Source organism: Pogoniulus pusillus, chromosome 4 (assembly GCF_015220805.1).
Source record: "Pogoniulus pusillus isolate bPogPus1 chromosome 4, bPogPus1.pri, whole genome shotgun sequence".
NCBI lineage: Eukaryota > Metazoa > Chordata > Aves > Piciformes > Lybiidae > Pogoniulus > Pogoniulus pusillus.
Window position 1 is genome coordinate 35809072 of NC_087267.1, and position 27712 is coordinate 35836783.

The 27712-nt window shown below is 40.7% G+C and overlaps 1 protein-coding gene across 6 annotated transcripts in view; it reads right to left on the minus strand.

Annotated features, from left to right (window-relative positions):
• CACNA2D1 (calcium voltage-gated channel auxiliary subunit alpha2delta 1) overlaps nucleotides 1-27712 on the minus strand; it is a 407133-nt gene that overhangs the window by 88698 nt on the left and 290723 nt on the right. For all 6 annotated transcript variants that reach the window (XM_064142568.1, XM_064142569.1, XM_064142567.1 and 3 more), the window contains 2 exons: nucleotides 7075-7233; nucleotides 4169-4273 (listed from right to left, as the gene is read on the minus strand). In XM_064142568.1, coding sequence (XP_063998638.1) covers nucleotides 4169-4273; nucleotides 7075-7233 — 264 coding nt within the window. The remainder of the gene's footprint in view (nucleotides 1-4168; nucleotides 4274-7074; nucleotides 7234-27712) is intronic.

The window sequence follows — 27712 nt, forward strand, 5'->3', positions numbered from 1 at the left end:
AAAATGAAAAATTACCACCCCCATTCCTGAAATTCAGCATGCATGTGGTATTTCACACATCTAATGTGAGTGCCCCAAATGTCACCATTAAGGTAAACATGCCAGTTCTTAAATAGCAGGCACAGCACGTAGTTACAAACTGTGACAATAAAAACTGCATGCAAAGGTGAAGCACAACTGTGATTTTCCACTTCAAACAGATGAAAACTAGACATGTTTCCCCTCAAAACTGTTATATAAGTTCTATAATAAGCCTAATAGTCGTACTGCAAATTATTTCTGAAGATTGGAAATATGATCAGGGCTCAGGAACACCTTTACTGGAAAGATAAGCTGAGGGAGCTGAGTTTGTTTGGCCTGAAGAAAAGAAGGCTCCAGGGAGACCCAATAGTGGCCTTCTAGCGCTTGAAGGGGACCTCTAAGAAGGCTGCAGAGGGACTGTTTCCAAAATCCTGCAATGGTAGTATGAGGGGCAGTGGTTTGAAATTAGAGGAAATAAGTTTTAGATTGGACGTTAGCAACAAGTTCTTTACCATGATGGTGCTGGAACACTGGAACAGATTGTCCAGGGAGGTGGTTGAGGCTGTCCCTGGAGACATTCAAGGTGAGGCTTGCCAAGCCTCTGAGCAACCTGATCTAGTGGTAGATGTCCCTTCTCAGTGCAGGGTGGGTTGGACTAGAAGTCCCTTCCAACACAAATCATTCTATGATTTTATGTCTAAGGTGGAAAATGACTATAAGACATAGAAGATTGAGGTTTTCTATACTGTATGCAAAAGACAAAGCAAAATTTTCCAAACCAATGGAGAGCACACAAGAAAAGACATCAGCTAATACATATTACATGGAAAACTTTTTAACATCTTACTCACACTGAGTACTCTCTCTACAAATGATAATTATAAAACAGGTCTTACATTCAGTGGACCATTTGTGAAGTGCAGGGTTCTGCACTTTGGCCACAACAACCCCAAGCAGCGTTACAGGCTGGGGACAGAGTGGCTGGAAAGCAGCCAGGAGGAAAGGGACCTGGGGGTACTGGTAGATAGTAGGCTGAAGATGAGCCAGCAGTGTGCCCAGGTGGCCAAGAGAGCCAATGGCATCCTGGCCGGTATCAGGAACAGTGTGGCCAGTAGGACAAGGGAGGTTATTCTTCCCCTGTACTCAACACTGGTCAGGCCACACCTTGAGTCCTGTGTCCAGTTCTGGCCTCCGCAATTCAAGAGAGATGTTGAGGTGCTGGAACGTGTCCAGAGAAGGGCAACAAAGCTGGTGAGGGGCCTGGAACGCAAACCCTGTGAGGAGAGGCTGAGGGAGCTGGGGTTGTTTAGCCTGGAGAAGAGGAGGCTCAGGGGTGACCTCATTGCTGTCTACAACTACCTGAAGGGACATTGTAGCCAGGTGGGGGTTGGTCTCTTCTGCCAGGCAACCAGCAATAGAACAAGGGGACACAGTCTCAAGTTATGCCGGGGGAAGTATAGGCTGGATGTTAGGAGGAAGTTCTTCTCAGAGAGAGTGATTGGCATTGGAATGGGCTGCCCAGGGAGGTGGTGGAGGCACCGTCCCTGGAGGTGTTCCAGAAAAGCCTGGATGAGGCACTTAGTGCCATGGTCTAGTTGACTGGATAGGGCTGGGGGTTAGGTTGGACTGGATGATATTGGAGGTCTCTTCCTACCTGGTTGATTCTATGATTCTAAATAAACTATAAATTGCCTACAATAAAGACAGCAAAATCTGGATCCACAAACTTTAAAGATCTTATCGGTTAATATATGAAAGCAGCCTACCATACACCTAAGAAGGTAACACTATGTCTGTGGTCACGATTTGAAGCAGAAAAGTACATGTTATTTTTTCATGTTATGTCTGTCAGTTAAGTTATTACATTCTATTGAATTAACATTAAATTACACAGAGAGGAAACAAGAAGAGAACTCACATGTCATCATTCTGCAATCAACCAAAGTCTTAGTAAAGAGAGCATATTTTGTACCAGTCTTATTTTAACGAATATTAGAACGTTATGAAAGATTGTCATGGGACTTTCATTATGATATCTAAAAATGAATTTTTTTTTTGGTTTAATCTCATCAGAAGTTTTTCAACCATGAATTTCCTTTCAACACCCCAAGGATTGTCACTGATGGAAATCCAGAAAGAGAAAGCAAATGGTTCTTAAAATTATATCTGTAAAAACTTTTGTAATATTTCTTGTGTTTCCAATGTCACCTTGGAGAAAAACAGTAAGGGATAGCACCTGGCAACCCACTACTTTATTAGAAAAGTAAGAAAACATACAGGCTTACTAGTATTTGAACTTGTAGATAAACAGAACTTGAACAAGTGTAGGAAATTTGCCTTGCTTCTGCACAGCATTTACTTGCATAAGAAAACATACTTAAATAATCAGAAAGCCATACGGTGACTGTTATCACCATCATATATTTTTGGATACAAGAAGATACAAGAAAACTCCCAAACCCTCAATTACTAGAAAGATCAAGAAAGTGAGAGTATATTGAATCACAAAATCATAGAATGGCTTAGGTTGGAAGGGACCTTAGAGATCATCTACTCCAACCTCCATGCCATGGGCAGGGACATCTCTTAAGTAGACTTGACTGCTAAAGGCTTCATTCAGTCTGTCCTTGAACACTCCCAGGGATGAGGCATCCACAGCCTTCCTGGGCAGCCCATTGCACAGTTTCACCACTCTCATACTCAAGACCTTCTTCCTAAGATCCAATCTAAACCTATTGTCCCTCAGCTTCAAACCTTTCCTCTCCTATTGCTCTCCAGTCTTCCTGTAGGCTCCCTCCAGGTATTGGAAGTCAGATCTAAGGCCTGTAGACTGTATTTTTTCAATTTACTTCATTGAATCATTTGGTAAGGCCACAAATTTTAGTACTGCAAATCTCTTTTGTTGTTTGGACTGAATATTTTACTATACTTTCCTCCTAAAATGGCAAATTAAATGGAAATAATGAGAAATGTATTATACATCTTCCCCCTTCTACACATATTTCCTTTAGCTGATGGCTTTTGATCTAACACAATAAAAGTTACAAAGTCCAAATCTGAAGGGAAATATCTGCACATATTTTCAGAACACAGCCATATAATTATGTGGGAAACAGTTATAAAGCAGACATGAAATGATTATTCAAGGTCACCAAGTGAATCATTGGTTGAGATGGAAATTGTGGTTTGCATTTCCAGTTTTCCTTTTGAAGGGTTTTACTTCATACATATGAGGATTTCCAACAAAATACTGTCACAGCTTTATACATAAGCATCCATGGCAACTGTTAAACCCACAAAGTATGTACAGGTGCATCCTCAAGCAATGGAAAAGGTAAATTCTTATTTGTATTGTGTATCCAGCTTTCAATTCAAATTGATTAACCCATCTGTAATGATTTGCACTGAAATGCAGTAGGACACAATTTAGAAAGCTAATTTATTTCACACACACACACACACACACACACTTGTAAATCTCTAAGTATGCAAAAGCCAGACCAGAAGTTTGATTAGATTAAAAAATCCAAGTCAAACCCAGCACAAGCAGTAATCCAATTTCATAAGAACAACACAACTCATCCAGTGATTCTCGTGTCAAGTCCCTAATTCTGGTTCAACCACAGATCAAATTTCATCAATAGAAAGCCATCCCACTCTTAGCTAAGACATTCAAATGTATAATTAGCCCCAGTGGGAAAAGCATGTGAGTTTGTTCCAGCACAAATCTATTCATATTCTAACCTTGAGATGTGTTTTGGCCTTTGCTTGATGAACAAGACACAGAAATTATTCAGTGATGAGATACAGATATCTCATATGATTTAACTGCTCTGTTTCCACTTGATAATGCAGGAATTACACTAATAGAAGAGAAATATCAATAAAAAGTTTCACTCTTTATCGCTTTATGGTTTACCTCTGTACCATTTGACACCAATGGGTCACAAACTGAAAATATTAAATGTATTTTATGGGCTTTTCAAGGAAATGTTATAGATTGAGAAAGCTTTAAGTGCCTTAAGGTCTAATATTAATACATAAAAGTACTTTTTACACATACCAAAACAGCTTTCTTTTCCATATTTAAATATTCCCTCTTTTGCTGTTGCATTTTATGCAGTAAGATCTTTCACGTGTCACTTACTTTTTTGTCTTCATTATATTTATGGAAAATTTCTTGTGCTCTTTCTTCACCACCATCAGTAAACAACATAATAATCTTATTGCAGTTAGCTCTGGAGACGCTGTGCTGCAGGAGATACAAACAGAAGCTAATTTAATTCAGGTTATGAGGAATAACAGCTGTTATATTTGATGGCTTTAATATCAGCAGGCTTACTCCTTTAACACAGTAATGGCAATACCTCCAGAATCTGTTGGACTTAATTTAATACTCCTTTTAGAAGGAAAACTAAAATATTAACCACAAAATACAATAAACCAAATCAAAATAAGATATAAAAAATAAAATGCAGTAAAATAAATAAAAATTAAACCAAACCAAAATTAAATATACAATGAAAGAAAATAAACCAAAGTCACTACATTAACATGAATAATTATTCCTTAAAGACAACTTGTATTATAGTTAAATATTGAGTGAATAAGTACTTGTTTAACAATTTGAAATAAACAAGTCCAAAGATTGTCTGACATGTGGCAATACATGAAAAAAACCCTTGAAATCAGTGCATTGGTTTCAATTTCATCAGGACCTCAGCTTCAAACCATCCTCCATTGTTCTATTGTTATAAACTCTGACTAAAAGTCCCTCTCCAGGCTTTCTTTAGGATCCTTTCAGGTACTATAGCCCTATGGTTGCCCTGGTGTCTTCTCTTCTCTAGGCTGAATAACCCCAGCTCCCTCAGCTTATCCTCATAGCAGATGTGCTCCAGCCCTTGAGGAAGGAAAGGGTAAACCAAACCAAAAATCAGCTATTCAAATTAAAAAAAAAAAAAAAAAAAAAAAAGATGATCTCAAGACTTCCCCACTCCCTCCAAACAGTAGTTATTATGTTATGGGGGAAAATAAGTTCCTGAATTGCTGAAGCTGAAGCAATATAAGAATAAATAATGCAAAAATAGTGAATGAACCCCTAGAAATCTAGTTTACTTGTATTATTGAAGTAGCATGTAGAAAAAAGTGTCTATTGTCCAGCCACAAATCAGACAGCATCCTTTTCATGGCAGAAGCAAAATATTACTTTGGTATTCAGGAAAATTGTTTGTATGAATCTGCCAGTATCTGAAGACAATGACTGTACGTCTAATGCAAGCTCTTTATTTCCCTCGATATGCACCTCCGCAATGTCCTGCCATAATTTACAGTCTTGCAGAGATTATATGAGGCTAATCACTGCTCTGTCCCCAGTTATGAGAGAGAATGTTCCACTATGAGACAGATCTCCAATTATTCTAAAGCAGTTTTTTTCAGTCTTACAGATAAGTCCACTCTAATGCTTCTCCTGCGTTCAGGTTTGCTCAATACTGCCTGTAGGCAAAGCACACATCTAGTGCTGCACCAAATGTAATATAAAATGTTAATCAGATATAAACGCTGTGATGAGAAACCTGTGCTTAGTAAAATTTCTTATAACTTCCTGACTGCTCTGCATGGGATGGATTAAAAAAAAAAAAAAAAAAAAAAAAGGGAAATGCATTTCAGCCCGGTCTGAAAAATTCCAGCTTTTAGAATCCTTCTTGCAGTTTTCAGCAACCAGCACCAGAGGGCACCAAATCATTTCCCCACCAAACCCCCTGCTCTGCAGAGAAAATACTCTTGAATACACTGTATTTTCTTCCCCCGCCTCAAAATTTAGCAAGGTTAGAAGATTTTTAACCATTTCTAGACCAAAGGTGTGTATACAACGGCAGGGAAGTGCTCTGAAGTTCAGAATATGGCTGATTAGGAGGAAAAAAATAAAAGATCCTTGCACTGAGATCACTGATATATTTTAAAAAGTAATAAAAAGAATACACTTCATAATTTTAAAGACACATCCCTAACTGCTATAAATTGATATAGCTAAATTTACATTAAAGTGAAGATTCGAGATGCAGTCCTCAGTTAACAGCTACATAAACTATTAAAAAGTTACCAGTACCCTCCACAAGCCCACCCCCAAGATTTATGGAAAATATTAATACTCTGAAAGACTGAGCTTGGGTGCAAATTAGAAAGCACAGTGTAAATATAACATGGAAGTAATTAATGTAATATTTTAGGAAATGATTCTTTTTACATGTTAGAATACTCGTAGAACCATAGAATGCTTTGTTTGGAAGGGATCTCCAAAGGTCATCTAGCCCAACCTCTCTGCAGTCAGCAGGGACATCCTCCACTAGATCACGTTGTTCAGAGCCTTGTCAAGCCTCATCTTTAGTATCTCCAGGCACGGGGTTTCAACTACTCTGGGCAACCTGTTCCTGTGTTCCACCACTCTCATGGTGAAGAACATGTTCCTAACATCCAGGATAGATTTTCTCTTCCCTAATTTCAAACCATTGCCCTGCATCCTATCACTACAGGCCTTTGAGAACAGTCCCACTGCAGCCTTCTGAATCAGGTATGTAAAGACTGCTATTAGGTCTCATGTGCCAAATATTTTTAACTAAGTCATTTATTCCCTATGATCAACCATTTTTTCACCTGTAGTAAGTACGAAATTACAAGTTAACTTAAGATTTCTAGGAGATACAGTGATGAAATTGAAATAATAAAACTGTAAAATAGAGCCTTTCATTTTAACATTGCCTGCAAATCAACTACTACCGCAGCTTCAATACAACTGAGAAGCTCATGCTAAATGAAAATCTGGGCAAATGACTGAAGTAAAAAGAGTACAGCACATTAAAAAACAAATTTATTCTCAAACCCTAGCAACTTGCTGGGAGATTTGCAAAAAAACCCAACATATTGTTGGGATAAAATTTATTTGCTAAATAAAGGTTTGTACTTCTACTGCTTAGTTACACAATGGAGGAGCATGTAGGGATCATCTGAACATGCGAGTTCTTCACTTTAAAGCAGAGAGATAACTTTTATACTTACATTTAGCAGCTGTTCAAAAGCATAACTAAAGCCTTTTTTATAATCTGTAATTCCTTTAGCAGAAATTTTATAGACAGCTTCCTTCAGTTTCTTCTTGTTCCTCACATTAGCTTGGACGAGATGATTAAAGCAACTGACGTTTTGAGCGTTATTGTTAAACTGGAAAATAAACAGAAATGGTATCAGAGACAGTTAATAGAATTAGAGGCTCTTTCTAGGTACTGTAGTAATAAAGACTAATAGTTTCCTGATCATGTCACACCTGTATTTTCATTTGCATTGCATTCAGAATGCCCAGCAGTGTCCAGAGATTTCAGAACTAGGCAGTTAATATTTAATATATTAATAAATATATTTATATTCAGTATATTTAATATATTTTAAAATAAGGTGTCACAAGGGGAGAACTATTTCCAAAAACATGAAAAATCACATGAATAGGTGCTTCAGCTTTGAAGAATGCAGTGTGATGTTTGACCAAGTGCTCTACAGAAGAGTCAGTTGTACATAATACCATGACAAGGTCTGCTTATTTAACTTTGTGATACTCTATATTTATCAAGCCTTTAATTTTCCTAATGCCCCAACTGTAAATACACCATTATGTATCTAAATGATTTACAGTAACAAGTATGAAAACAGGGTGAGATAACAAAGATTAAAAATATTTTCTAGCTCTCCCAGTGTCACAATGCAAACTTCACCTTAATAAATTAACACATGGAAATAGAATCATAGAATCGTAGAATCATAGAATCAACCAGGTTGGAAGAGACCTCCAAGATCATCCAGTCCAACCTATCCAAGAAAGATCATCCAGTCCAGCCCTGTCCAATCAACTAGACCAGGGCACTAAGTGCCTCGTCCAGTCTCTTCTTGAACACCTCCAGGGACAGTGACTCCACCACCTCCCTGGGCAGCCCATTCCAGTGGCAAATATCTCTCTCTGGCAACAACTTCCTCCTATTGTCCAGCCTATACCTGCCCCAGGCACAACTTGAGACTGTGTCCTCTCATTCTGTTGCTGATTGCCTGGCAGAAGAGACCAACCCCCACCTGGCTACAACCTCCCTTCAGGTAGTTGTAGACAGCAATGAGGTCACCCCTGAGCCTCCTCTTCTCCAGGTTAAACAACCCCAGCTCCCTCAGCCTCTCCTCATAGGGTTTGTGTTCCAGGCCTCTCACCAGCTTTGTTGCCCTTCTCTGGACACGTTCCAGCACCTCAACATCTCTCTTGAGTTGAAGGGCCCAGAACTGGACACAGCACTCAAGGTGTGGCCTGACCAGTGTTGAGTATGGGGGAAGAATAATCTCCCTTGTCCTACTGGCCACACTGTTCCTGATACAGGCCAGGATGCCATTTGCTCTCTTGGCCAACTGGGCACACTGTTGGCTCATGTTCAGCTACTATCTACCAGTACCCCCAGGTCCCTTTCTGCCTGGCTGCTCTCCAGCCACTCTGTCTCCAGCCCGTAGCATTGCTTGGGGTTGTTGTGGCCAAAGTGCAGAATCCTGCACTTGGCCTTGTTAAGTCTCATCCCATAATAGTTACATATGTTCATAGTTACATATGTTCAATAGTTGCATATGTTCAGATTTTCAGCTTGAATAATCCTTTAATGTATGCCATATTTCCCAGAAAATGATATTTTGTTAGGACCATGATTAAAATGTAAGACTTCGAGCTGCACCCCTAACACTTCCATTCTGTCATCTTGTATAGAAGTTCTTTCTCCACACTCAAACAAATTATGGTAATCCATTTTTCCATTTCCCCTCAGTATCATGTGATGGTTTTTTATTTGCAATGAAATGATCACGCAGCTGTAATCAATTCACTTGGATGCAAATAACTGACATACCCAGAAGTGCTTCTTAGAGAAGTTCCTTTTGGAAGTAAGCAATAAATCACCCAGTAATTATTAGGTACATTAACCATGTGGGAGTGCAAATAGTATTGTGCTGCAGAATTATTTCAGCTTGCCTTGACCTAATTCTGTAGCCATGATGGGAGAATTAATGACACATTTTTAAAAAGAGAAAACATGAAAATTATTTCTACTTACAAGATGGGATAAAAATACAAATTTTAGATGTGGAAAGTAGAAGAAAGCCACTCTGTGTTAGGTAGTGCTGCTCTACAAAAGATAATTTCATCTGAAAAATCAGAATGAAAACACTGCCCTGCTTCACCAGTGGCATTCTAAGTAAATGATTTCATGAGCTAATAAGAAACTAACCATAAGCTCCAGCTTATAGTCAGTGCATGCCCTATTTTTACCTATAGCGAACAGTGTTTTTCAGTGTTCAAGTGAAAACTTCTCTCTGAAATGCCACTAACTTTAAACTGCAAACCTAAATTGCTTGCTAGTAGTCCTGCACATCTATCAAGATAATTATTTCTTATGAACATCAGATATCTAGCATATGGATTGGTGATTATAGATATAAAAATGGCATTTTAAAGATTGACAAGAATACTGCCTGTTTAAGCAGTTAACAAGTAAACTGTGCTATACCTAAATATGAGTGCCACAAAAATCATCAGGCAACTGAAACACCTCTCATAGGAGGACAAGGTGAGGGAGCTGGGGTTGCTCATCCTGGAGAAGTGGAGGTTCCAGGAAGTCCTCTTAGTGGCCTTCTAGTACCTGATACAGGTGTACAAAATGGCTGTGGAGGGACTGTAGTGATAGGATGAGAGGCAATGGGTTGAAATCTAAGAAGAGTAGACTTAGATTGGATGCTAAGAACAAATTCTTTACCATGAGGGTTGCGGAACATTGAAACAGGTTGCCCAGGGAGGTGGTTGAAATCCCAACCCTGGGGATCTTCAGGGTCAGGCTTGCCAAGGCTCTGAGCAACCTGCTCAAGTGGAGGATGTCCCTGTTCACTCTGAGGGTTTGGACTTGATGACCTTTGGGTCCCTTCCAACTCAAATCATTCTATGATTCTCTGACTACAATTTTACACGTTAAGATACCAAAACTCAAAATACCTGCAATAAGCCTTTAATGATCCTGCCACATTACCTGCCTCCTAAGTACCATAATAATGATATTTAAGCCTGGATGATTTCTTCAAACCCAAGAACAATTGTTGTTAGTAATGTACTCAATCACTTAATATTTAACTGTAAGAAAGAACATGAATGATTTCAAAAGTCAGTTGCCACTTCAGAAAGTCAATAGTCCTGCAAAATCAAATCCTATCAAAAGTGTAAAAATAAAGTAATTGCAGTTCATACTTTACTGAATAAAATATTCTTAAACTATCTCTATGAAGTATGTCAGCTGGTTATTTATCAGACTGGCATCTCCCCCTAATTATTTCAGCATAGATATGTCACAATAAAAAAAATAAAAGCCATTATGACAAAAAGCAAATAAACAGAATTTGCATTTGACACTGTGCCTCAGGGAGTCACCAAACAGCTGACGACCACTTGGAGACAAACCATGCAGTTGGTAAGATCTAAAGCCACCCTTTACAATATGTCACCATCAGCAAAAGCTTCTAATTTTTCAACTATGTAAAAAGCTTATTCCTTACCTAAGCTACAATAAAAGGGGCTTGCAGGAAAACCTTTGGAAATCGTGGAAAACAGAGAAACCTTTGGTTTTTTATTTTAAAGTTCCATAAAGTATTAATATACTTAAATTTGTTTATAGTGAGATACAGTCTCTATATGTACTTTTTGCTAGATTATTTTTTGCTACCCAATTTACTTATATAATTTTGCATTTATTTATATAATAAATAAATATTTATATAATTCTGGGAGACCTTGGTATCTCTCAGAATGATTCTCAGGTCTGAGGGAATCACAGAATCACAGAATGCATTGGGTTGGAAGGAACCTTAAAAGATTATCTAGTCCAACGTCCCTACTCAAGCCTGTTACCAGAGCACAAAGAGTGTTAGAGAACTTCATCTAGTTTACCTCGAACCACTCCTACAATCTCTGGCCATATATGGAGCAACTCAATAGCTTGAAAGATGAGTTAATCAATTCAGCTTAAGATGAAACTCTGAACTGCATGTCATTCTGAAGAAGGTCAGAAACAGAAAAGCTAATCTGACAGTTTTGTAATGGCTTTGTCTTTATTTTCCTATTCAGAGAAACATCAACTTGCAAAACCAGTGGAAAATCATACAGAAATTCTGTGAAATACCTAAATGCTACAGACCTTTCCTCTCCCTTTTCCTCTCTCCCTGTGGGCTCCTCCAGACACTGGCACCTTTGCAAGCAATAGAGCCTCAAGAGCTTAACAGATGGAGAAGAGAATGGGTTGTCATTCTGAAGCTGTCTTCTGATTACCTCAGCATTGTTAAAACCCTTCTCTTTCCCAGAGTCTCAACCTGGAAACCCTCCTTTAAAATTATTCGACCTCCTACCTCGACATCAGAATATTACAGGTTACAAGGGAAGTGAAACAGATGTTGATTTATTTCCTGTACTTCTTTCCACAATATGCACTCTGCGGATCTGATGGCAAATCAAAATAAATTAATAATAAAGAACCCTACAGACAGATGTTATTTATAAAGAGGACAGTGTAAGACAAAAGAAGTGGGAGGAGAGCTGGGGAGGGTGGCAGAATTTTTTAGAAAAGAGTCCAAAATGAATAAAGAAAAGATCAATATTCAGAAACTGGATATATAGGAACCAAAAAGATATTTGAGACAGGTAAGTAGAAAGATCAAAGCCATCAAATAGTCTGGTAAAAGAAACAAAAAGTCCCCAACAAAAACAAACAAGCAAACCCCCTTACCAATAGTAAGCAAGATAAATGAGAAGGAAAACATGTACATTTTTAAATTCCTTTCTACAACTGCATTCAGTTCAATATATTACCTGCTGAAGAGACACAATCTCTCTTGTCTATTGGGAAATTTTTGTTGATAAATCTATCTTTTGCAGATACCAGACAACCTCTGCCCAGCTGACAAGATAAGGAAGTAACACATAGCATCATATAAGTCCAGGGACATCTCCACTTTAGCATCACAGATATTTTCCAACATTACTGAGCATCTTGGACTCTTTGTCAACAGCTCAGAAGTGTTCTCATTTTATTGGTGAGAAAAGTGAAGTATCAGGGAAGAAAACAATAATTCTGAGGCTAAAACGTGGCCAGAGGCTTTAATCTCAGTTCTCTGCTACTAAAGCACAAGAATATGCTTTTCCTTTTCCTTAGTGCAACCAACTCCAAGTCTGCAAATTTGTCCTTTAATTTGATATTAGCTATTTTATTGTATGGTATTTAAACCACAAGGTCAAATATGGCACAAATTGTTAAAGAATTATCACTTCTTCAAAATGCACACACAGCTAATATGATTTACTCTGAGGACTACAGCACTGTGAGAGAAAAATCTCCCATTTCCCAGGCAATGTAGAAATTGATGAATGTTTCCAATTCTCTTCTCTATATCCATCTATCCTTCTATACATATCCAAAAGTATCTCCATCTCCAGAGAGGTATAAAGGTTATAAATCCAAAATCCAACGCCAATCATTCCTTTGGCAAGTGTAGGTGGCTATTTAAATGCAAATACAACATTTCAATTCATTCTGCTGCTTTTTTATGAATGGAAACCCAAGGCATCCCCTTCATTACACTGCCTTAGAATTCATATTACATGTAATGATGGCAAAACAAGAAGGCAAAAAAGCACAAGCAGAAATGGTATAAAGAATTAAAGTGAGATATCTTGGGGCATTAATTTCTCTTGATCAGAAAATGTTTATCACTATTTCTAACAGTAAACAGCCTTCTTTCCCACCCCCCTTTTTTTCTGCTCTGATGTCTTCATAGATTTGTGTACATTTATTCTTTTTATATAGGTATGTGCTTAATTGCTTTTATGACATGATCAGGAAAGTAACCTTTAGTCCACATTTATTAGACAAAGCACTCATCCACTGAGGAAAGTACATTCTCCAAAAGGATAGGAAAGGAAAAGAAATTGATGAAAGCAGCTCTAGCTCTGTGACTGAATTTGGAGAGCAGCCAGACAGAGAGGGATCTGGGGGTGCTGATTGATACCCACCTGAACATGAGCCAGCAGTGTGCCCAGGTGGCCAGGAGAGCCAATGGCATCCTGGCCTGCATCAGGAATGGTGTGGTCAGCAGGAGCAGGGAGGTCGTTCTGCCCCTGTACTCTGCACTGGTTAGACCACACCTTGAGTACTGTGTTCAGTTCTGGGCCCCCCAGTTTAGGAGGGACATTGAGATGCTTGAGCGTGTCCAGAGAAGGGCGACGAGGCTGGTGAGAGGCCTTGAGCACAGCCCTACGAGGAGAGGCTGAGGGAGCTGGGATTGTTTAGCCTGGAGAAGAGGAGGCTCAGGGGTGACCTTATTGCTGTCTACAACTACCTGAGGGGTGGTTGTAGCCAGGAGGAGGTTGCTCTCTTCTCTCAGGTGGCCAGCACCAGAACGAGAGGACACAGCCTCAGGCTGCGCCAGGGGAGATTTAGGCTCGAGGTGAGGAGAAAGTTCTTCACTGAGAGAGTCATTGGACACTGGAATGGGCTGCCCGGGGAGGTGGTGGAGTCGCCGTCCCTGGGGCTGTTCAAGGCAAGATTGGACGTGGCACTTGGTGCCATGGTCCAGCCTTGAGCTCTGTGGTAAAGGGTTGGACTTGATGATCTGTGAGGTCTCTTCCAACCCTGATGATACTGTGATACTGTGATACTGTGTGAAAAGAAAAAAAACAACCAAACAACAAATAACCCCATAAAATCTTTTGTAAATGATCTCTGTGCTGGGTTCAGAACTGGCTTGATGGCCAGGCCCAGAGAGTGGTGGTGAATGGTGCCACATCCAGCTGGCAGCCAGTCACTAGTGGTGTGTGCCAGGGATCAGCGCTGGGCCCAGTCCTGTTTAATACCTTCACTGATGATCTGGGTGAGGGATTGAGTCCACCATCGGTAAGCATGCAGATGACACCAAGTTGGGAGCAGGTGTTGATCCATTACAGGGCAGAAGGGCTCTGCAGAGGGACCTGAACAGGCTGGATAGATGGGCACAGTCTAACACCATGAGTTTTAACAAGGCCGAGTGCAGGGTTCTGCACTTTGGCCACAACAACCCCTTGCAGTGCTACAGGCTGGTGACAGAGTGGCTGGAGAGCAGCCAGGCAGAGAGGGACCTCTGGGGGGTACTGGTTTAGAGCTGACTGAACGTGAGCCTGCAGTGTGCCCAGGTGGCCAAGAAGGCCAAAGGAATCCTGGCCTGTATCAGGAATGGTGTGGCCAGCAGGAGGTCATTCTTCCTCTGTACTCAGCACTAGTTAGGCCACACCTTGAGTACTGTGTCCAGTTCTGGGGCTCTCAATGTAAGAAAGATATTGAGATGCCTGAATGTGTCCAGAGAAGAGTAACAGAGCTGGTGAGGGGCCTGGAACACAAACCCTATGAGGAGAGGCTGAGGGAGCTGGGGTTGTTTAGCCGGGAGAAGAGGAGGCTCAGGGAAGATCTCATTGCTCTCTACAACACTCTGAAAGGAGCTGGGGGTTGGTCTCTTCCCTCAGGCACCCAGGGACAGAACAAGAGGACACAGTCTCAAACTGTGCCAGGGCAGGTTTAAGCTAGACATTAGGCAGAAATTCTTCACAGAAAGAGTGGTTGCCCATAGGAATGGGCTGCCAAGGCAGTTAGTGGAGTCACCATTCTTGGAGGTTGTTTAAAAGGAGCCTGGATGTGGCACTTAGTGCCATGGTTTAGTTAATTAGAAGGGTTAGGTGATAGGTTGGACTCAATGATCCCAGAGGTCTTTTCCAACCTGGTTGATTCTGTGATTCTGTAAGACCAGAGGAGAGTCGAAAAGATGATTCAAGGGCTGGAACACCTCTGCTGTGAGGATAGGTTGAGGGAGCTGGGGCTGTTCAGCCTAGAGAAGACTCTAGGGGGAGTACCATAAAGCTGTCTTCCAATACCTAAACGGATCCAACAAGAAGGCTGGAGAAGGACTTTTCATGAGGATGTCTATTAATAGGATAAGAAGGAATGGTTTGAGTTGAGGGAGAATAGGTTTACACTGGATCTTAGGAAGGAGTTAAGCAGTGGGAAGGTGGTGAGACTCTGAAATGGGGTGCCGAGGGAGGTGATTCTTCTGAGCCACTCTGCTCTGGGAAGACAATGTGACAAGCTCTAGAGTGCTTAGTACAGGACAGACATAGACCTTTTGGAGCAAGTCCAGAGGGTGGCCACAAAAACGTCCTCCACCTTGGGGGTGTCTAAAACCAGTCTGGATGAGGCCCTGAGCAGCAGAATCTGGCTGAGAGGCATCCCCGCCCATGGTGGAGTCGATGATCTCAAAGGCCCTTTCCAACCTAAGCCTCTCTGTGGTTCTACGAAACTTTTTAAAACCAATTAACTGGTGGAACTTTAAAAAGCTTGTTCAAGTTTCAGCCGCTAGGTGGCACTACAACAAAAAAAGTTGAACGCCTTAAAAATGTTAACTCGAAATGGGAAATTTTACACTTCTGGTGGAGATCATCGGCACCTTCTGCAACTTGTAGATGTTTCTCATTTCAAGTAAATCAATAAAATACTCTTGCGTGCCAAATCAGTGTGCCAAACTTCCTTTTTGGAATCATAGAATCATAGAATCAACCAGGTTGGAAGAGACCTCCAAGATCATCCAGTCCAACCTAGCACCCAGCCCTATCCATTCAACCAGACCATGGCACTAAGTGCCTCAGCCAGGCTTTTCTTGAACACCTCCAGGGACGGTGCCTCCACCACCTCCCTGGGCAGCCCATTCCAATGGGAATCACTCTCTCTGTGAAGAACTTCTTCCTAACATCCAGCCTATACCTACCCTGGCACAACTTGAGACTGTGTCCCCTTGTTCTATTGCTGGTTGTCTGGGAGAAGAGACCAACCCCCACCTGGCTACAATGCCCCTTCAGGTAGTTGTAGACAGTAATAAGATCACCCCTGAGCCTCCTCTTCTCCAGGCTAAACAGCCCCAGCTCCCTCAGCCTCTCCTCATAGGATTTGTGCTCCAGGCCCCTCACCAGCTTTGTTGCCCTTCTCTGGGCACGTTCCAGCACCTCAACATCTCTCTTGAATTGAGGGGCCCAGAACTGGACACAGGACTCAAGGCGTGGCCTGACCAGTGTTGAGTACAGGGGAAGAATAACCTCCCTTGTCCTACTGGCCACACTGTTCCTGATGCCGGCCAGGATGCCATTGGCTCTCTTGGCCACCTGGGCACACTGCTGGCTCATCTTCAGCCTACTATCTACCAGTACCCCCAGGTCCCTTTCCTCCTGGCTGCTCTCCAGCCACTCTGTCCCCAGCCTGTAGCGCTGCTTGGGGTTGTTGTGGCCAAAATGCAGAACCCTGCACTTGGCCTTGTTAAATCTCATCCCATTGGCCTCTGCCCACGTATGCAGCCTGTCCAGGTCCCTCTGCAGGGCTCTCCTACCTTCCAACAGATCAACACCTGCTCCTAGCTTGGTGTCATCTGCAAACTTACTGATGCTGGACTTAAAAGAAGGATGACATGACACATTGCATCCCAGCTCCAGGAGGATGAATATCTATTTTTTCTACACCAATGAATACAGAAAGAAGCATCTCAATCTCTAACAACTTCACTAATTAGTTTGCAACACTCACAATGGAAACCCTGTGAAATGGCCTCCTAACTAAAGGTCTTTCTGCATATTCAAAGCCTGTAAAAGTTGTTTAGTACCAAATCTAGGCAAAAGTTCACATTTTCATAGAATCATAGAATCAATCAGCCAGGTTAGAAGAGACCTCCAAGATCATCCAGTCCAACCTAGCACCCAGCCCTAGCCAGTCAACTAGACCATGGCACTAAGTGCCTCATCCAGTCTTTTCTTGAACACCTCCAGGGTCACCTGCTGCTGCCTTCCTATTCTTCATTCATCCTAGTTAGTTTACTAATATCTACTGATTCAACACAGCATATTTAAACAGACTCTCCTGAAATTGCACCTCTAAGCTAAAAAAAAAAAAGTGCAAACCAACCAATCAAAGGAAACAAAAAACTCTTCCACAAACAGAAAAAAAGTTGAAAAAAAACCAAAAAATCAAACAAAAAAACCCAAAACACCAAACATTTAAAAAAAAATTAAAAATACACATACAAAACCCGAATTACATGAGACCCTGCCTTAAACCATATGCAAATTGTGTATTTTTAAACATCTCCTATGGAAAAAGAAACAAACAGATACATTTGAACAAAGCAGTAATTCCTGTACTGAAATTTATCGCAGATTAAAAATCCCAAACGTTTGAAATGCCAAGATTATGAAAGCTAAGTAAATCAGAAACATCACTTGGGGAATACTCAAAATTGAGAAAAATATAGTCAGCTTGCTGAAGATCTAATCAGATGCTACCGATGCTGACTTTCAGTCTGCTGAGGTTTGTTGCTATGCTACTTCTACCTCATGGCTAAATCGGCTTGGTGACCCAGTTGTATCTATATGTATTAAATGAGCAATAGTGAAATAGATCTGATTTCATCAAGCTTTCTTCTTGAAGCTAAATCCAGCTTTGCTGTTTTATTTTCCTTTCTTTTTTTTTTTTCCCTGCTGCTTTATGCTTGGTAATAGGATTTTAGAGTTAATCCCAAGAATAACTGAATCTTGAATAAGCCCAGTTAGAATCTTTATTTCAGCAGTGAGAAGACTTTATAAATATTTATCAGAATGCATTTAGGGAATAGCAAAAAAGCAATTTGCAAAGTTTTATTCCCATGTAGATCTCAGCACACAGAAAATGTGAGACAGTTCAAGCAATAAAGGTTTGTAATTTGACATGACAAAAAATAATATGTGGTGTTAGAGTTCAGCATTCATATCTTGCTATAGAATAACAGTTTTCTCCTGTCCTATGACCTGCATACAGATAGTCTTCGGATACACAACACAACTCTACACATACACTGTAGGGAAAATCTAAACCATTCATTCTAGTACTCAGAAGGAGCACACCTGCATTTTTTCAAACTGAATTGCAAACATGGGATGAAATAAAATTAGAATTATATGACAATTTACACTATTAGAACTTCCTGAAATTTAAAATTTATCAGATTTATTTTCATTGTGAAATGTATCTATGTGTACCACAGAGAGGAGGTAGCAGCATTCCACCATAATAAAACTGTTGAATCACAAAATATCTGCTGAAAAACACCACTGTAGAATAGTATGTGATTAAAATTTGGAAACAGAACTAGTACTGGGTTAAAATCTGTTCTCTGTTAGCTTCGTTAGCCGTTCTAACTAATATGATTATCTGCACATAAATCAATGCAAAGCTCCCACTGAGTACAAGAGGATTAATGTTCAGATCATAAAGTGTGATGCTACTCTGTGAATCTCAGCATTGTAACAAAGAACACCAGCTAAATGTGAAAGATGGATTAGCTTAGCAAGCTGAACTCGTTTATGGTCATTTCATGATGCTGTGGCTAAGTTGGCATGCATTATTTAGTTGAAATCAAGTTGTTTCTGACTTTTACTGAAAATTTCAGTGCTGTAAACTTCAGCATCTCCCAGAGAAAGCTGGCTGATCTGAACTACTGCACCACTGCAGTGCTGTAGCCCTGTAGCTTACTCTGTATGGCACTGCTATCCAGAGTAACAAGATGAGACTTTGGAGAAAATTCTTCTGTAGATTTTTTTATTGTTGGTTTGGGGAGTTATTGTTTGTTGTGTTGTTGGTTTGTTTTTGTTTTTTTTTTTTTTTTCCACTTGACTGGAGAGAGCTTCATTCAGTCAAAATCAAGTTGCTTAGAACACAAAACACCCTTGGCCAAAAAGATGAATCACATAGAAGAGAATCACAGAATATCTCAAATTGGAAGGCACCCATGAGGATCAAGTCCAACTGCCTACTCCTTACATAACTACCTAAAACTAAACTGTATGACCTACAGTGTCATCCAGACGCTCCTTCTGCTGGTTTGAGGCTAACTGGAATAGTTTACTAAGAGAAATGAAATCCTTAGCTGTGAGAAGAAAGAAAAAAAAAACACCAACAGTACTTCTGCTAAGAAATGCAACTAGCCAAAATTCAGAGAAGACAATCACATTGCTCAGCTCTCAGTTCTGTTCTGTTCCTTCTTTCTGGCAGTCTGATCTCTGTGGCTGCCTCTGCCTTAACTCTAATCTGACCTAACCCTTTTTTCCCTCCAACCTCCTTGTTGTCTTTTTGACATCTCACCTCAGATCTCTCCAGATTTATCACGTGAGATATATGTAGGTTGATCTGGTTATTTCTGAAGGGAGGAAAAGAAGGAGGGGGAAGGGGGTTTGGTTCGGGAGGCCTCCTGGGGACTGATTTCTGGGAGGAGTATTGTGTTTCTGTATTATTTTAAACTTGTATATAACTGCATATATTTGTATATATGTATATATGCTTGTAAATTGTGCTAAGCTGTAAATATAGTTTCATTCCTTAACTTCCAGCTGGCTGAGTCTAGTCTGGGTGACTTTCTTAAGTGTGAGGTGGTGGGCAACATCCAAACCATCATATTCATTTAAATCTGACAGCCATAGTGCCATGACTACTTTTCTAGGGAGGCTCTTCCAGAGACCGACCATCCTCTTGGTGAAGAACCTCTTCCTAAGGTCCAAACTGAACTTTCCCTGACATAGATTCATTCTGTTTCCTCGTGTCCTATCACTGGTCCACTAGGGATAAAGGTTTGAATATTAAACCCTTACTTACATGTCCGCTTGTACGTGTGAGGCTGCTGTTCAGGGCTACAAAAGCAACTCTTGTGGCTAATGCAAAAAATTACAAGAAAGACATTTCAGCATCAGGCCATATAGAGGGGATTGCAGAGAGCTACAATATCACCTCCATATTCCCATGTCTTGACTTAAATGTGCTTGTCTCCCTTGCAGGGCAGAGTAATGTGCCTGGCTGCTCGTGGTGCTTTGGCTTCCTGAGCAGCAAGGAGGCTGCAGCAGCACATTGCTGATAAGTGAGATGCTGTTGCTAAGGAAAGGAAGCGTGAGACAGGAGGGAAAGGTGCGAACCTTGAAAGCACTAAGATTTGAGAAGCTGATAAGTACTTCATTCATGGATTGCCTAAGTGATCCACTAGATTCACATTAAACTAACATCTTGCCACACGTCTTATAATTTTCACATACCACATAAACAACTTTTATAGAAATTACACTTAAAAAGTAGGACCATAGAACAAGAAGCCTCCACCCTGTCCCAGACCTTATGGGCAGTCCACATTTTCTTCTTCTTTTTTTTTTTTTCCATGAACACAGTTCTTCTCCCCAGAAGAATCACTGAGGCCAGCTCTGCTCAGCATCTTCAGAACTGGTAAAGAGTGAGTTCATTGTTCAAGAGACCATTCACTCACCACAGATTTTTAATTGTCACAATGTCCCCTAATAACTGTCACCTAGCTGGAAAGCTGACTTAGGAATGAGCTTTTGGCCCAATGCCTGACATACTGTAAAAACTACAGGATGCTATGTCTAATGATGCAAGTGCCTCTTTAATAAGGGTTGTGACTCACTGAAAAATAAGAAACTGTAAATAGACAACATCTTTATTAACCTTTGGAACCATGAGATAAAGCTATCACCTCATTTTATATACCGCTAAACTATTCATTTTAAATACTAATAATATACTAGAGGGTTAGGATTTATTCTGGCAATCACAAAAGCCCATGCCATGTGCTCTTAGAAGTCTGACATCCTGACACTTGACAACTATAAGAGGAGACAATAAAAATCTGTATTGATGCCCAAAGCAATCCCTCAGAGTGGGAATGGAGGTGACATTTCTAGTCATCTGGAATTGTCAGCTGTACTGTACAGCAATGAACGTACAGTTTCCAGCAACATCCCTGACATCCTTATGTAGCACTTAATCTTCTAATTTCCATTTGCTTTGGCTTTTCAGGCACTCAACTTCTCTATTCCCTAGAATTAATGCTTTGAGACAGACCTAAAATGAAACAGATCTCATTTTAAAATTTGCCCTACTCCTTTTCCAAGTCTTTCTCTTTCTTTTTGCCTCATAACTTTTGAACATTTTCCTTCTGCAGCAAACACAACAGTAAAAAAAATAAGCTATGTTAAAGCAAACAGTACCACACAAAAAGAAAGAAAAGGTCTGGTCAGATATCCAGCTTCTTGGATGACTTTCTCAGGACTGTAAGAACTGGCTTTCAAGAGCAAAGGAATCAACAATAAATCACTTTCAGTGCTCACAGAAGACACCTAAAATCTTTTTCTGTAAAATCTGAGTAAAACTTTTTTTTGTATTAACTTAGTGGCATGATCCACATGTATGTAACACAATTTAGCCAGAACAAAAGAGACACGCAGTCAAATCTGAGTTCAACAAGTCACCCTTTGACTCCCAGGACAGAAAGTGATTCACCAATCCTTACACTATTTAGAAGGGAAGTTGTCTCTAGCTGTGCCACTGACAATGTACAAGTATTTCTAATTCATCATGTCAGATGAAGACTACAAGAAGATCGCAAGGATTTGACTCCTAGTGGTCATCTGTTCTTTTATTTTTCTTCATACAAACTTTGCTTTACTGAGGATAAGAGTCCCACTGATGTCAGTTTACTTCATTTCAAAAAAGTCAGCTAGTAAAATGTCCTCTGTGACCTAATCATAGAATCAAAGAATCAACCAGGTTGGAAGAGACCTCCAAGGTCATCCAGTCCAACTGATCAGGCAGCCTTACCCAGTCAACTAGACCATGGCACTAAGTGCCTCATCCAGTCCTTTCTTGAACACTTGAACTACCTGAGGGGAGGTCATAGCCAGGAGGAGGTTGCTCTCTTCTCTCAGGTGGCCAGCACCAGAACAAGAGGACACAGCCTCAAGCTACACCAAGGGAAACTTAGGCTCGAGGTGAGGAGAAAGTTCTTCACTGAGAGAGTCATTGGATACTGGAATGGGCTGCCCGGGGAGGTGGTGGAGTCGTCGTCCCTGGGGCTGTTCAAGGCAGGATTGGACATGGCACTTGGTGCCATGGTCTAGCCTTGAGCTCTGTGGTAAAGGGCTGGACTTGATGATCTATGAGGTCTCTTCCAACCTTGGTGCTACTGTGATACCTCCAGGGACGGTGACTCCTCCACCTCCCTGGGCAGCCCGTTCCAATGGCAAATCACTCTCTCTGGGAAGAACTTCCTCCTAACATCCAGCCTATCCTTCTCTCAGTTCCAGCCCCACCTGAAATACATTTCCAGAGGATTATTGACTCCTGCCCTGATTTTCTCTTTAGATTGGATGCAAAATGAAGCTGCAATTCTGCAGATAGACAAACATTTTATATCATGTTGTTTATATTACTGCATTACTACTCTTATTAACCCATTAAACCCCCAAATTCTTCCTAATTTCTAAAGAATTGCTGGGTTTCCATAGTTCCCAAATTTTCTCCACTGTTATTTGAAGAATAATCATCTTCATTGCATTTGCTAACAATGTCCTCCAGATCTATTTCCCATACATGTATTTCCATGGCTACACAGCCCTACCTGTACTATTTAGCAATGCAGAAATGGAATGCTAGATTTTGTTCATAATTTCTCTGAGCTTTGTTTAACCAAGCACCTACAGTGCTTGCTAAACAGGCCTGTATGAAAATACACACAATTCACTTGGTCCCTGATCGGGGGAGGTACAAGATAATGACCTTCTATTAAGGAATGTTAATTATTTTCCATTCAGGATCATTCTTATGGAGATAAATTTCTCTTTAGCTATCATCTTTCCCCATTTTCTTGAAAATGAGACATTCAATTCAAGAAAAACTGCAAGGTCACGATACAATTAGATGGATTGTTAAGTGAATCATGAAGACTACAACTCAGCTCTATTTTTACTTACCTTTATATTACTTTTCACTGACTGTGAAAAAAACTACAAATGACCTCCTCAGAAAAGAAACAAGATCTATTTGTTTAGTGCCTCACAGAGCTCTGATGCCTAGGAAAACATATACTTCATTTGAACTTCTGATATTCATTACCTGATATGCTCCAGGATTGAATCAGTAACTGTAGACCTATAGTGGCAGCTTGGCTCTCTATCTTTCTTTAATTTACATAATAATGGAAAAGACAGTAGATATCTTTGGATTTTCTCCTTGACAATGTCATTATGGAGAATAAGAAAGTAAGGACTTAAGTACGTTAGCAAACCTGCCTGTAAGCCCCTTCCTTCTGGAGACCTTGTAATTTCCTCTAGATCCACCAACAGAATTAGTTCAGCATCAGTATGCCACACTGATATGACCAGGTTTGATTTCTTGCTAAAATAACAGGAATAAGGGGTGTATCTCCCAGAGATTGCTTTTATCCCAAACAATAATGTCATAGGCTAGATGCATAGTTATTTATTTGAAATCAATTCACCTAAAAATCTTCATCCCTCTGATTTTAGTTGATATGCAGGACTGCACATGAGCTTTCAGTTTTCCCAGGGCATGATTCTATCATCCCTTGTAGCCTCATAACAGTAGATCGCCAGTTCCTGAACAGTAAATACTAGTTTAGATTTTCACAAAGGCTAAGTGATTCAAAACAGTTCTGCAGCTCCTGACCTTTGGATTGTCTGTTGCTGTAAGGCAGGTTTTTCCTTTGTGTGGTTTTCTGCACCTCTACAGATTTGCAGTTGAAAAGCTTTTCTTCTGCAAACTGCAGCCTACCCACAATCATAAACAAATTACACTCTCTGTGTCAACATTTGAAACCAAGTCACTAAATCATAATGTGCTGGGATGAAATTGCTGCCCCTATCATCTACCACTTACTGCTATCAAAGCATATAACCAGATTAGTGGGAAAACAGCTGTATTACTCACACATTTAAGCTGTATCAAACAGCAGGTTTTCTTTCAACAACAAAGCACAGCACTTCAGATAAGAAAAATGCAAATCTCAGAGGAAATTGTGACATATTAACCCCTAGCAATATTTGCACGACTTAATATTTCATTCAGTCTTTCTATACTGGAAATACATGAAAGAACTATATTCAATAATCAGAATTAATGTATTTTAACTCATCTACTTTAAAGCTTTTTATTTCCTGTTACTTCTCCACATACCAGGCAAGGTTCATTAAATCATCCTGTCAGTTCCTAGAAGTGACTGGCACAATCTTAAATCCACATGTCTCAGCTGTGGGGATGAATCATCATACACACAGGTTTTGTGGGAAAACATCTTGGCAAAAATCAGAGGTAAAAGGGCTCTCTAGTTCACTCAGAACCGCATTACTAAACACTCTGGTTATTAAAGCTAAGCTGTAAACCAAACTGTTGCCAAAAGATTCAAGGAGGCAAGAAAAATTGTGGCTAACTTCCAGTTAATGCTAGTTTTCATATATCTGTCTGCTAATGCTGTATTAACTGAAAATTTTCACCTAGCTTTCTAAACTTTTAGTTAGCCAATGATGCCTAATAACAGGATACCTCAAGACAAAATGCCCTTAAGGAATAACATAAAGTGTATTGCATAAATCTACATTTCCTGAAGGGAGGTGTAGCCAGGTGGGGGTCAGTCTCTTCTTCTAGGCAACCAGCAACAGAACAAGGGGACACAGTGTCAAGTTGTGCTGGGGGAGTATAGGCTTGATAGTAGGAGGAAGTTCTTGACAGAGATGGTGATTTGCAATTGGAATGGGCTGCCCAGGGAGGTGGTGGAATCACCATCCCTGGAGGTGTTCCAGAAAAGAGTGGATGGGGCACTTAGTGCCATGGCCTAGTTGATTAGATAGGGCTGGACCGGATGATCTTGGTTGGATAGGTTGGACTGGATCATCTTGGAGGGCTCTTCCAACCTGGTGGATTCTATGATTGTATGATTCTTTCATTTAGAACAGAATTCAGTTTATTCAGTTGAATAAACATTACACAAACAGGTTGAGAAAGTAGAAAATTCATATGAAAATTACTCCAGTGTGATGTAAATTCTATGTCCAGCATGTAAAGACTTATGTTGGGCAATCCTAGATATCAATTGAGGCTGGAGGATGAAATTGAGAGCAGCCCTGCAGAAACGGACTTGGGGGTGCTGGTGGATGAGAAGCTGGGCATGAGCCAGAGATGGCCACTTGCAGTCCAGAAGGTCAATATCGTCCTGGGCTGCATCAAAAGAAGCATGGCCAGTAGATGGAGAGAGGTGATTCTGCCACTGTGCTCTGGTAAGACCTCACCTGAAGTACTGCACTCAGCTCTGGAGCCCTCAAGACAAGAAGGACATAGACCTGATGGACCAGGTCCAGAGGAAGAAGACAAATGATCGGAGGCAAGAACACCTCTCATTCAAGAACAGTCTGTAGGAGCTACAACTCTCCATAACTACCTGAAGGGAGGTTGGGACTAGGAGGAGAGCTGCCCCTTCTCCTTGATGACAAATGACAGGACTGGAAGTAATGGTTACAAGCTGTGGCAGAGGAGTTTTAGGCTGGATACAGAAATAGTTTTTCACTGAAAGGTTTCTCAAACATTGGAATGGTCTGCCCAGGGCAGTGGTGGTGGTGTCACTATCACCAGGGTGTTCGCCTGTTGTGTGGACCTGCCACTTAGGGACATGGTTCAGTGTTGACCCTTCAGTTTGGGATAGAGGACTGGATGACCTTCAAGGTCTCTTCCAACCAGATATATTCTGTGATTCTGTGGTTCTGTGAGCTGGGGTTTTTCACCCTGGAGAAGTCTCCAGGGATACCTAATAGCAGCCTTCCAGTACCTGAAGAAGGCCTACAAGAAGGCTGCAGAGAAACAGTTTCCAAAAGCTGACAGGATAGGGTGAGGGGCAATGCTTTGAAATTAGAGAAGAGGAGATTTTGACTGGATGTTAGAAACAAGTTCTTTACCATGATGATGATAGAACACTGCAACAGGGTTGCCCAGGGAGATAATCAAGGTGAGGCCTGACAATGCTCTGAGCAACCTGATCTATTGGAAGACAGTCCTGGCCACTATGATTCTAAGATTCTATGTGTAAATCAAGAGATAGCTGAGGTCCAGATTTTCCAATAGTGAAAAGAGGCACAGCTCCACTGAACACACTGATCTGTTGTCTGCAGTTTAGAATCACATTTTTTTTTCTTTCTTTTATACCAGTGAATGTAATAACAAAATTTCAGCTCCTCAATAGCATTATAGAAAAGCTTGTTTCCAATAATAATAGTAATAATAGTAATAGTAGTAGTAATAATAATAATAATAATAAACAACCCTTTATTTTCTCTTTTTTTTTCATTGCAATTTAGAATAAAGAAAATTAAATAATCCACTGTTTAAAAACTTTAACCCAGGAAATATCACTGAGAATAAAAGTTTCTCTCTAGTACTTGGAGAAATGTCTAGGTAGACTGACAAGCAGATGAAGCAGCAATAAGCATTACTCAAAGAGACTTCTGATAGTGGTATTTCAGGACTTTCTCCCTGCAGGCTGGCTATAACACATCTGTAGAAGTGGAAAATCATCTCCAAAATCATTCCAGTTACTCACCACACAGGCTGTCTCTTCTCATTAAGAGTATGTCAGTATTTACATCCTAAACCCTTAGAATCAAAGTTCTACAATTTAACAGCATGATGAAAACCTATAAGCACTTTCCCCAGGCCAGAGGATGACATCCAAAGTATCAGCCCAAAAATTGAAAGTTGTCCATGCTATCTTCCACCTCCCCAAAAATATTTTGCCTTCAGCTTTTTTGAAAACCAGGAATTTGCACTTCAAATTCCACACAAATATCAGAAAGACTAAAATTGCATTTAAAAAAATCATCCAAACAATTTAGACAACTGTTGAAAAACAGTTTTAGGTCCGGTAGTCAAGTGTGATGTGTAGTGATTACAGCAGGTATTAAAATTTGAGATTATGCTCTGAAAATCTCAGCTGCTGAAAAGCCATCCCTTAAAAAGTTAGCATCACCTTCATCTGAAAAGCTTTGCAACCCCATTTTCCTAACAACCCAGTGACCTACATATGCTGCCTCTCTACACATTAATCATCTGCATTTTTTAAGTTCCTTCATGGATTTGCCCCTCATATATTTATTATCACAGTATTATCAGGGTTGGAAGAGACCTCACAGATCATCAAGTCCAACCTTTCACCACAGAGCTCAAGGCTAGACCATGGCACCAAGTGCCACGTCCAATCCTGCCTTGAACAGCTCCAGGGATGGCGACTCCACCACCTCCCCGAGCAGCCCATTCCAGTGTCCAATGACTCTCTCAGTGAAGAACTTTCTCCTCACCTCAAGCCTAAATCTCCCCTAGCGCAGCCTGAGGCTGTGTCCTCTTGTTCTGGTGCTGGCCACCTGAGAGAAGAGAGCAACCTCCTCCTGGCCACAACCACCCCTCAGGTAGTTGTAGATAGCAATAAGGTCACCCCTGAGCCTCCTCTTCTCCAGGCTAAACAATCCCAGCTCCCTCAGCCTCTCCTCGTAGGGCTGTGCTCAAGGCCTCTCACCAGCCTCGTCTCCCTCCTCTGGACATGCTCAAGCATCTCAATGTCCCTTCTAAACTGGGGGGCCCAGAACTGAACACAGTACTCAAGGTGTGGTCTAACCAGTGCAGAGTACAGGGGCAGAATGACCTCCCTGCTCCTGCTGACCACA